The 11,863-nt window shown below is 42.2% G+C and overlaps 1 protein-coding gene across 1 annotated transcript in view; it reads right to left on the bottom strand.

The window, feature by feature from the left end:
• Nucleotides 1-303: 303 nt before the first annotated feature.
• Tmed10 (transmembrane p24 trafficking protein 10) overlaps nt 304-11,863 on the bottom strand; it is a 34,818-nt gene continuing 23,258 nt past the window's right edge. Inside the window, exons 4-5 of the mRNA XM_038337594.1 lie at nt 3,901-4,027; nt 304-3,120 (exon numbers count right to left, since the gene is read on the bottom strand). Coding sequence (XP_038193522.1) covers nt 2,999-3,120; nt 3,901-4,027 — 249 coding nt within the window. The 3' untranslated portion in view covers nt 304-2,998. The remainder of the gene's footprint in view (nt 3,121-3,900; nt 4,028-11,863) is intronic.

Here is an 11,863-nt window from a genome sequence, read left to right as displayed (position 1 = left end):
ACTGCAGTCTAAACTGAGAGGGGTACTTCCGGAACAGAAGCAAGGGGAAACTGGAGAAACAAATTCCAGTTTACAGGCCTGCCTGTACCCTCAGACAACACACAAGGAATTAGTGACCTAAGAAATGCATGTATGTAAGGCTTACTAGTTCACCTATAGACTTCACCCACCTGGAGTAAATTAAGGACTACTTCTTTAATCCATCAAGTTTCAATGACTGTACTGTACAAAGCAGGGACAGAGAGGGATCGTTGCTAACCAGACAAGAAGGCACTAAAGAGGAACAGTAAAGTACACCTCACGTGGTTTCTGCTAGCCTTTATTTGTGAAAGTTACACACAAATCTCCAACAGGTGAGTCTGTATAAATCCCACATGCCTCTTTCCATTACCAAACAGAAGAATGGCTCTGATGGGGGTTCATGACAATGGTATATAACAAAGTTTCTTGAAACTATTATTCTCAGATTATTTTGAATATGCTGAAGATGGAGGGAAGCAGATAATATACCTGTTTATAAAGTTGATATGGTTTTGTGCTAGTCTGTTGTCAAAGGCAACTGCTCTTCAATTAACTTAGTAACTGAAAACACAATGTCCAAGTTGGTTGTTTTTGGCATGAATCAAAACAAAGAAAAGGACTTGAAAGAATTTCAGTTCTACAAAGCTTAAGGTTAGAGCCGTACTTGGAAACAAAAAATATGGACAAAACACTTATTCTACTTTCTCCTACTTTCTTTGACATTTTTAGAACAGAAAAACCATAACTAACAGAGTAGCTTTCATTGCTCCTTAAAAGGGGGAAAGGCACAAGTCAGAAATAGGAGTCTCTTGTTAGGCTAATGGCACAGGCTACGGTTTTGCATTTAAGTCTACAGATGGATTCTGACCCAAAACTTTGTTTATTCTTTTCCTACTTGAATTGTTCCTCTATCATTTGATATATGAATGTTACAGATTCCTGAACATCTGTTGTTATATAAGGTGAGGACTCAACTTCTAAATTCTTAGGAGCAAGACTTGTCATTTTACAACAGCAGATGGCAGTATTGTACCAGAGACCGCTTCATGCCACACAAGACATGCCACAAAGGCTTTGGAGTTTACAGTAACTGGAACCTTAACAGAACAGCCAGGAACTTTAACAACATAAATCATTCCCTTTCACCCTCGTACTGCATCTGGGTCAACCTAACAGTGTTCTCTGATAATTTCCATAGTCCACTTTTTTACTGCAAGCAACATGAACCCAAGTCCTGTAATTCTCAGCAGGGCAATTAAGACAAGCAGGGTAGAAAGACTACAGAAAGAACTCCTCCCTACTGTCCTGGGAGAAGTGGGAAAGGTCTCAGATGACAAAGGAATGTTTTTCCTGTTCACAAACATTTGGAGCTACTTTCCCTTAGTGCTGGGATCAGGCCCAGAGCCTTCCGTGTGTCAGGCAAGCACTTGACCATTGAGGAACACTCCCAGCCTCACATCTCTTTTGTACATTAGACTTGGCCTTGAGGTGCTTAATACTCCCAACAAGTGAACCTTGGCTTTGCTTTTTAAGGACAGGAATTAGGAGTCAGTGACTGGCCATGCATGAAGGGCTGGTAAAATGTAGTTATTTTTCCCTGGTAGAAGTTATGTGAAAAATTCAAGCAACCGCACGTCTGATAGAAGACTTACACAAAACTCCACAGCGACGTGAACAAGTGATCCAGGTAGAAAATGGACAAAAGTCATGAACAGACATTCCACCGACAAAGACAAACAGATGGCAAATGACTAGCACATGAAAGGAAAATGCAAATTAAAACCATAATGAGATATTACAGGTACCTATTCAAGGGGCTAAGTTAAAACACCAATGATAAGAAATACTAATGAGAATGAGGAGCGTAACATGCTATAGCCACTCTAGACCAGAGCAGGGAAGTTTCTTTTAAGAACTACTTCCCACACAGCAGAGCAAATGCCGGCTTAGGCATTCATCCCAGAGTGATGAAAACTTGCATTCACATAAGAGCCTTACTAGTTAAGGGCCAAATCCCCAAACCCACCCATAATGACCTTTAAGCACAATGCCTACCATCCATAACCTGGAGGAGGATCAGCAACTAAAAGGAATCAACTAGCAATACATGCGACAACCTGGAGGGGCATTTCACAGGGATTATACTGAGTGGGAAGTCAACCTCCAAAGGTTACACTCTTGATGATCCATCTGCATAACAAAGTAACAAAGTTACAGAAGTGGCAAGCAGACTAGAGAAGCTGAGCTGAGAAGGGAAGGACAGTACCTTGAAATGATCACTGGGATCTACACGTGACAAATTGAGACAGAACTAAACACACACACATGGAGTTCAAGCAGTTGAACATGAACATTTTAATTGTCTAAAATTGAGATTTTCTTTGAGGAGATTACCTACAGTTCATAGCTCACATTTTTTATGTGACCCATCCAAGACCCTTTTAGGAGACATAGAATTATGAAGATCTCACCAGAAGCTATGTAAACATTTCACCTAAGGGCCAAAAGAAAGTTCATGGTGTTTTCACAAGGATACCGAAGAGGACAACTGGCATGAGACAAGCTGACCACGGTCATAGAAATACTGGGGGAAGAACTAGAGCGGAAGATCAAGGTGACGAGCAAGTGGGAAATAAAAAGCAAACAGCTCAAACGGATCACGTGAGGGAACCCAGGACGAATGCTGGCTTTGGCATTATCTAGGTAACCCCTATTTTTGTTTTGTTTTTCCATAGGTGACTTTAATAATCTTGTTGAAAAACCAGTCCAAATCCTACCACATTAAAAAGAAGTCCTCATTGACTTGCTGGGTGTAGGTGGTGCCCCATATTCTCCCACACCAAAAGAAATCAGTTCTGGCAAGAAAGCTCCACTGTGCCTGGGTACTTTTAGTAGGATGGCCTCGAGCTAGGTAGGCCAGGCACGTCCCAGCGATGTCTGCTGGCTGAGATACCAGGGGACAGAAGACTGAGCCTCATTACTCTATCAACTTCTTGGCCTTGAAGAAGCGACGCAGGTAGAAGACCTGCCAGGTGGCCAGTCCAATGAGGCAGAACATGGAAAAGATGCTGAAGTACAGGACTCGGGTGTTCGTGGACTCTAAAAGAGAGAGAAAGAGAGAAAGAACATCGTAAATGGAATGAAGTAAGTTGCTTCAGTTGCCTAAACAATGGTTGGGGTGGGGGAGAATTAATAATCGCATTCTGTCCCTAAGTCTCAGAGTTCAAACAATTAAAAAAGACAGGTGTAGTAATACACCCAGCCGTGATCTCAGCACTTGTGATGTTAAGCCTGGATCTTGAGCTCCAGGTCGGCCTGGACCACATAACAAGACCTTATGGAAAAGCACCGGCTGGGTGGTGGGGGTGCACACGGCTTTCTTAGCATGTACAAGGCTCTACATTCTAGCTCCAGTGCCGTTTTGCTTCTAATCACATTTAGATAGTTAAAATTTGCAAATGGGGGCTGGAGAGATGGCCCAGTGGTTAAGTGCACTGACTTTTCTTCTAGAGTTCCTGACTTCAATTCCCAGCAACCACATGGTAGCTCACAGCCATCTATAATGAGATCTGGTGCCCTCTTCTGGCATGTAGGTATACATGAAAGGAATGCTGTATACATAATAAGTAAATAAATCTTTAAAAACATTTAAAAATTGGTATCTGAGAATATGGTCATTATATATCACAGAAGAAAATTTTATTCTTCTGAAAACCTAGCCAGCTGATTCATTTTTTAGTAGCAATAGCCCCAAAGAAGCAATTTTCTTTAGGTTATATTCCACTTTTCCCAGAGTGAGAAAAGTATCTTCTAGCATAGTTAAAGGATCTGTCTCCTTTACAGTTCTCCCATTGAGAAATGAACGCTATCCTCCCTCACCATTGGTGTCCCGCATCTCCTCTTCCCGCTTCTTCATGTAGGCAAAATCATTCACGATTGATTCTGAAAGGTCCTCTAGGCGTCGGAGCTCCACCTCCAGGGGTTTCAGTTTCTCGACCTTTGCGATCTGGAAAAGATGGGAATTAGGACATTAGGACTGCATTCTCTGAAAAGCTGCTCAAGCAAACAACAACAAGCACAAAAACAAAACAAGACATCAAAGTGGGAGGGTTTGTAGTGCAGGACAAGGGTTGGCCAGTGTTGGAAGGAGGCCAAGCGAAGGGAGGGAGTGTGGTTAGAACACATTATACACAGGTATGAACTGTCAGTCTTTTTAGGAGTTTACCACATCATCCTAATATATTTTAAAATTTGGCTTTTTATCTTTCTCTACAAACATCTAAGGTGGAAAAAAATGGTTTGTAGAGAAAGTAGAAAGCCAAATTTTAAAATATATTAGGATGATTGACAGAAGAAAATTTGAACGTGGTAAACTGGATGACTATCTCTTCACACTGGAAAATACTGGCCGCTTCAGAGTGTCTAGCAGCTGTGTAAGATTTAGCCAGTAGTTAAATGTTCTCTGCTAAAAAATTTAATTACTAAAAACAGAGAATAAAAATCCAAAGTCCACCCTGAAGCTCTTCAGCTCCCGTGAGGCCCCACATCCCCTTCCAGAGGCAGCTGTAGCTATAAGCTTAGCGCTCAGGTTTCCAGACCACGACAGAAGAGATGCGGTGTTTACCCTTTCCTAGTGAGGGCCCAGCGTTGTCATTAACTTATAGCATTTATCTGCTGTTTTACTTCACACAAAATTACACAGCACAAAATTCCCCAAGGAAAGTCCGGTACAGTGCACCCATCTTTAATCTCAGCTCCAGGCGGATCTCTGAATTCAAGACCAGCCTGGTTTAAATAGTGAGTTCCAGGACAGCCAGGGCTACAAGGTGAAACCCTGTCTCAAAACAACTACAACAAAACAACCCAAAACTAAACAAACAAAAATCCCTGGGAGAAAGGTACCAATGAGATGTATAATAAACCAAACTTAGTCCGTTTAACATCTTTCCTGCTCTATGCTTCCTCATCTGGAGCTTCCTGAATGCGACAGAAAGGCAAAAGCAAGAAACTTCTTAGACATCAATTATTTAAGGGTCCCCAAATAGAAACTTGCAAAAAGGAACTGGAAGTGAAACTGTGGCTGTGCTTCTGCCAGCTAGAATTTATATATAGATATGGTAGATATTGATATGATAGAGAGACACTGATATGACAGATGACAATAGCCAAAGGCCTGAATATCAAGGATGGCCTATGAAAACTACATCTATTCCCCACCTTTGCAGTATTTCCTTCTCACCTGTATAAGCAATACATAAATGCTCTTGGCTAAAAATTTAATTACTAAAAACAGAGAATAAAAATCCAGAGTCCACCCTGACAGTTCTTCAGCTCCCCTGAGACCTCACATCCCCTTCCAGAGGCAGCTGTAGCTATAAGCTTAGCGCTTGGGTTTTCAGACCACGTTAAAAGAGATGCAGTGTTTACACTTTTATGTATATGCAAGTGTATCCCAAAACACAAAATAAAATATATTTGTTAATGGTCCACACTATGCAGGGTTCTACAGCTTGCTGTTTCCACTTAAAAGGTCTTTTCAAAAGCATCAGAGCTTTGGATTCATTTCATTCTTCTTCTTCTCCCCCGAGACAGGGTTTCTCTGTGTAACCAATCAGGCTGACCTGAAACTCACTCTGTAGACCAGGCAGGTCTTGAACTCAGAGTCTGCCTGCCTCTGCCTCTGGAGTGCTGTGATTAAAGGTGCACCACCACTGCCCAGCCATTTCATTCTTAATGACTCATGGTATTCCACAGAGCTTATTCGGTCATTCAATCTGCAGTCCCTTCTCTATTACTGGGCTACTTAGAACTCTTTACAACTATCTAGAACTAAGCAGTTCAATCATGATTTTCCAATCTGATTTTATTTCCTCAGTGAAATTCATACTGAACCACCATCCCTTCTTTCAGAAAATTATTTTCAGGCTATTATTAGTGGGATAAAGATTTCATTAAAATTAGAAAAAAAAAAAAAAGAGGGCTGGAGAGATGGCTCAGTGGTTAAGAGCATTGTCTGCTCTTCCAAAGGTCCTGAGTTCAATTTCTGGCAACCACATGGTGGCTCACAACCATCTGTAATGAGGTCTGGTGCCCTCTTCTGGCCTGCAGACATACACATAGACAGAATATTATACACACAATAAATAAATAAATATTTTTTTTAAAAAAGAAAGTCTCATTTTTGCTGAATAACAACTTTGCTTTTAATATTAATTTAAAATTGAGAAAACACGCTGATCAGTAGTGGTGTATGTCTTTAATCCCAACACGTGGGAGGCAGAGACAGGTGGATCTCTGTGAGTTCAAGGCCAGCCTGGTTTACAGAGTGAGTTCCAGGACAGACTCCAAAGCTACACAGAGAAACCCTGTCTCAAACCGCCCCCCCCCAAAAAGAGAGACAGAGAGAAAACACATGTAAGTATATATGTGCATGAACGAGTATATGACAAAACTTGCTGATTCAGTTAAAGAACAAACAAATAAATAAAATTAAAATAAAACTCAGAAAACTTAAACCCCCGTGAGAAATCATCTATTGGGACGGGCCGTTCAGGAATGACAGGAAGAGATAGGGAGAGAATATGAGCAAAGTACAATAGTATATACATATACAACTGCCATAAATTCATTACCTTGTATACAACTTAAAAACAAATGATGGCAAGGTGTGGGTTATGTACAGGAGACACACTCTACACAAAGGTAATCCGCTACACTAGAAGCTGAACTACAAGGTGTATTTTACACACACCGACACACGCATGCTTGGAGGTGGGGATAAGAAAGCAGCAAATAAAAGGCTCACAAGTAAGGCCGAGAGCCAGGCCTGGCTGGAGCTACTTGAGAAACTGACACAGGAGACTGCTGGACTACTGAGTGAGCACAAAGCCAGCTTGGACAGTTTAGTGAGTTCCTATTTCAGAACACCAAGGTGACATGAGAGCTGAGGATATTACAGCTCAGCAGTAGGACACTTGTCTACCATGCACCAGGCCCAGGTTCAGTCCTCAGTACCAGAAAAAGGAAGGGAAGGACAGGAGGAAGAAATGGTAAGAGGGAGGGGGAGGAGGGAGGGGAGGAAGGAAAGAGGGAGAAAGGCCTAAGCTAAGCTGGGGGTGAAAAAAGCAACATGACTAATTAGCCCTATTAACACATGTTCAGAATGGAGTATTTTATATTTTACTATATCTTTTAATCATGGAAAGTATTAGCATCCTTATGTTTTTAGCAAAGAAACTAAGACTCAGAGACACTGAATAACTTCTCAAGGTCTCGCAGCTTGGTGGAACTGAGACGAGACCCAGTCTATCGGAGTATATTATTCATTCTGTAAGTTCTAGAAATCTGATGAAGAAAATCAGCTGACTACAGTAGGATGCTCCTGAATCAAAAGTGAAGGAAGAACAGGTGTGTAACCTGTAATCCTAGTACCCAGGATGCAGAGGCTGGAGAACTGCTGGGAATTTGAGGCCAGGCCGAGTTACAGAATGAGACGTTGTCCCCAAACATGCATGCAGGCACACTCATCTAGGTGTGGGGATACACACTAGTGACCCCAGTACTTGGGAGGTAAAGCAGGAGGCTCAGAGGCTCTTTGCCTACTACACAATAAGTTTGAGGTGAGCCTAGGCTGCACAAGACCCTACCTAAGACAGACAGACAGACAGACAGACAGACAGACAGACAGACAGACACACACACACACACTTAAGAGTGCCCTCCCACAAAATGTGAACAATTACACTAGGTCAGAGGGTCTGGTTAAGTTTTCTAGACTAACAAGGTTTGAGAACCTTTCCAGTTTTCCCATTGCTCCTATTCTCAAGTTTGTAGATAAAAGAGTAAATTCTGAGGACATGTTCCAGGAGGCTCCTTCACTTGCCTGGGATTAAGTACATCAAGACTTTATACATGAGTTAGTTCAAATCTAAAGAAAGACATCTCAAGGCTGGGCTATAGCTTGGCTGGTAGAGTGCTTGACTAGCATTCATGAAGCCTTGGGTTCGATCCCTAGCCCTGCAAACAAGGAAAATGAATGCTTGTTTAAAAGAAAATAAAAATCTACCACCACCCTCAACTGTTGTTCTGCTTGTCTAAATGTCTGACTTAATGCTCCAGGTTTCTTGAAGAATATCAGGTTATATGTTCCATGAAGACAGACTAATATTCTAACTACTTTTTCTTCTAAGGCTGGAAATAAGGCATTTTACCCAGAGCTTGATAAAGGCAGGCCATGGCAATGTATAACACAAATATTCCACTAGGGGGTGCCACTCTCCTGAGATGTTGCATGAAGCCATTAAATAATCAGTATTAGAGGAACACGGTACACATTTTATGTGGAGAAAACTTAACATTCCATAGTCAGCCCTTATGGTGGCAGATTAAGATCAGCAGCACCATGGTCTCTTGAATCTCTAACTAGGCTTGGGCATTTATCTAGCTTCAAAACTGCCATAAAACCCGAGAATATTCTGTAGTTCAAAGCATACAATCTCATTCTACCCATCCTACTCATCTGCACTGGGTAATCATGAGGACTCCTTCAGTCACTGCTGTCCATGAAAGCTTCTTTTCCCTAAGCCTAAAGCTACGGCTGGCACAATGAACACGCATATACTGACATACTGACACATTATTGTCTTGACTTGAATCTCAAGCTTGAATACAAGGAAATCACCCAACATACAGCACTGGCCTCAAAGGAGCCAGTTTTCTCAAGCATTACGGTCCTCTTAAACAAGCGCTCTGTGTGCCACGATCACTCTGCATCTTTTTTCATAAAGCCCACTTGCCCAGAATAAATCCTCCATCCCATAATATCTACCACTTTAACATGCCTAGTCCACATTGCTTAGAAAAAACTAAAAGCCACGTGGCTTTTCCCTGTTTATGTACCTTCAGAGCATTAATAAACTCTTCCTAAATTGCATCCAGATCTGCAACTCTGATCATGACATGACTCCAAAGAGTTTACAGATTTATCTATAATGGCACTGAGAAAAAAACTTAACACTCAAAAAATAAGCAGAACAAATAAATGCAACTTCAAGACCCATAAGCCAAATTCAGTCAAGTTAATTTGCTACCTCTATGTTCCACCTCAAAACACAAACCAGCTCCTAAAACTCCAAAGGCAAAGCAATGAATCTAGGCTAACAAAAGGTAAAGATAAAGAACAAGATCCAAGGACCAATCTCCTGCACCAGGGGAGGCATATGGATCATAAGCCATGGTCACAGTGGTTCACAAGGCCGGAGGCTGTCAACGTCAATTTCAGATAATAAGTTCAATCGTGGGCAGGAAATCTGAAAGCTCTTATTTATTTCTGTTGTGATCATTTGGTAGTCTCCAGGATGGATAGGGGAAAGAAACTAAAACTCACACGCTGATCAACCACGTTTCAGGGGCCTTACTCACGTCCTGTCCTTTAACTTAGGAGAGTCTGTGGAAGTGGTATACAGAAGCAGAATTCCTCTTTCCTGCCAGCATTCAGAGTACCAGAACACTTGGGAAGTCTCTGGCTGTGGCCCCGACTGTGTTCTGGAGTATCTACTGATAGAATGACAGACTCATAGAACCTAGCTAACACAGAACTTCCTCATGTTGAAAATGCAGCCATCCACAGAAAGAAAGGTCATGCATAGCTCAGGAGTTAGGGGGGGTTCTCATGCACAGCTTCTTCTTTGTGAAGAACTGCCTTTGGCGCCAGATGAATGCAAAAAAGAAATAGAAAAGAAGGCAAGGACGTGATTGCTCCTAGGTTTATTATGGATATGTGGAAGTGCATAGCCAGAGTCAGACGCAATGGGGAGAGTCCAGAGTGGACATGACCAGGCAGAGCTGGGCCACGTGAGGAAGGGGGAAGAGATGGGGGAGAGATGCAGTAGCCAGGAGGCACAAAGAGTAGACAAGGTAACCAAAATGTCTGGATTCTATAGGGAAGAGCAGCTGGGGAAGGGCAGCCCAGCCCCTAGGCTGGAGTCAAGAGGACCCTCTAATAGGCAGGGACTGAGAGATTAGGGAGAAGGTGGAGGCCAGGCCTGCTTTGATATGTTAAATAGGCACCTCAGCCATTTGTCCCGTTTGAAACCTGACAGTGTCCCCCATACACAACCAGGGAGTCTATCCCTGCCAACAGCTGCTCCAGTTCACAGAGCACAAGCTGCTTAAAAAATTAGAAAACAAAAAGGTAGATTCACATACTGAATCTAAGAGATGTCGTCATGTCAGGGACAGAGGCAAGGCAGTAGATGAAGTCCTTAAAACACAAGGGATCAAAGCACTCTCTTATGAACTCAAAATGCAAGACTTGAGGCTTCTTTACATTACAGCAAGTATGCCTTTCAAATACCACATTTGTAGTAAGACTATATAGCAACTTCATTAAGTCCCTCATATCATTTCAAATAGGACTATTTGACACTGATTAAACTGGCTTTGGTGATACAGTCTGGCCATCCAAGTATCAAAGATGAGACTAAAGGGATTGACAGTTTGAGCTCAGCCTGTGGCTACATAATGAGTACCAGGCCAACCTAGGCTACACGGTGAAGCTGTCTGAATTTTACAGGACAATACAGGGTCTCAGGACTCATTCAGAGTCCATATTGAGATGCTGGATGTGAAGAAAAAGAAATATGATGCCTTCCTGATGCCAAATGATTCAACTTTTAGGGATTAAAGGGTCTCAGGACTTAAAATTAAATGTCTCAAAAATTCTGGGCTGGAGAGATGGCTCAGGGGTTAAGAGCACTGGCTGCTCTTCCAGAGGTCCTGAGTTCAATTCCCAGCAACCACATTGTGGCTCACAGCCATCTATAATGAGATTTGATGCCGTTTTCTGGCCTGCAGGCACACATGCAGACAGAACACTGTATACATAATAATAAGTAAATAAATCTAAAAAACTTTAAATAAGTTCAGTGCTCTCCATCAACTAGCTAGGTAACAAAATGCTTCTGTTATCTCTCTTTCACCACAGCATTTTAGCCCAGGATAAGTCATGGCTATTGCTACGCAAGGTCCAAGAAGTCTAGTAGCCTAGCCATAGACTCAAAAAAGGACTGACTCTGGCCTGTCATAGCTACTCTGCTTTTGCCTCAATTTGTTCTGCTGTTGAGAGCTGGGAGAGGGGAAGTCATTAAAGACAGCGATAGGGAAGAGTTTGTGGTTAGGAAGCAGAAGCTTAGAGCTGTGTGGTAATCATGTGCGTAAAAAGCTTAGGACATGCCAGACATCCAAAGCAGGAAGCAGGCAAGGGAAGCGATGTAGTTCCTTTCTGCTAGGGATTCCCCTTTTATATTAAGCAGGGGGGCAAAAAAGATAAAACTCCTTTTCCAGTGTAACAAATAAAGAGACCGGAAATGTCAGGAATTACAGGACTAACTCCTGCAGTATGTGGTATGGTAGTAGTATCCATACCATTCTTTTTATAAAGGAGGGAGTTTTAAAATTTAAAAATTTTAAAATGCCAGGAGTTTGGGGGAGAATATGATATGTCTTAATAGGGCTTCTACACTGCTATTCAATACATATGTGCCTTAATGATAGGACAAAGTTACAACAGTTATACAGTAGGAAGCAACGGATGCTTCAGAGAACGATCTATGGGTAGAAACAGCAGCAGTAAGGTGCACTGAAAACACTGCACCCGCTCTTGTAATTCAGAGCCGTCCTGTCAACCCCTCCAAGGCTCCGGAAACATTGTGGAAGAGGGGCAGAAAGAATGCGAGCTCTAGAACACAGGGAGGAGTGCTGTGAAATGCTGTTTTCTACATATGACATGGTCTTGTTCACGCAAAGAACTCACAGCAGCTGTTCAAGAAGCTGAACAAGACCA

This window comes from Arvicola amphibius, chromosome 7, assembly GCF_903992535.2.
Source record: "Arvicola amphibius chromosome 7, mArvAmp1.2, whole genome shotgun sequence".
Lineage (NCBI taxonomy): Eukaryota > Metazoa > Chordata > Mammalia > Rodentia > Cricetidae > Arvicola > Arvicola amphibius.
The sequence above is the reverse complement of the archived record's forward strand: the minus strand, read 5'-3'. Positions and strand labels throughout refer to the sequence as shown.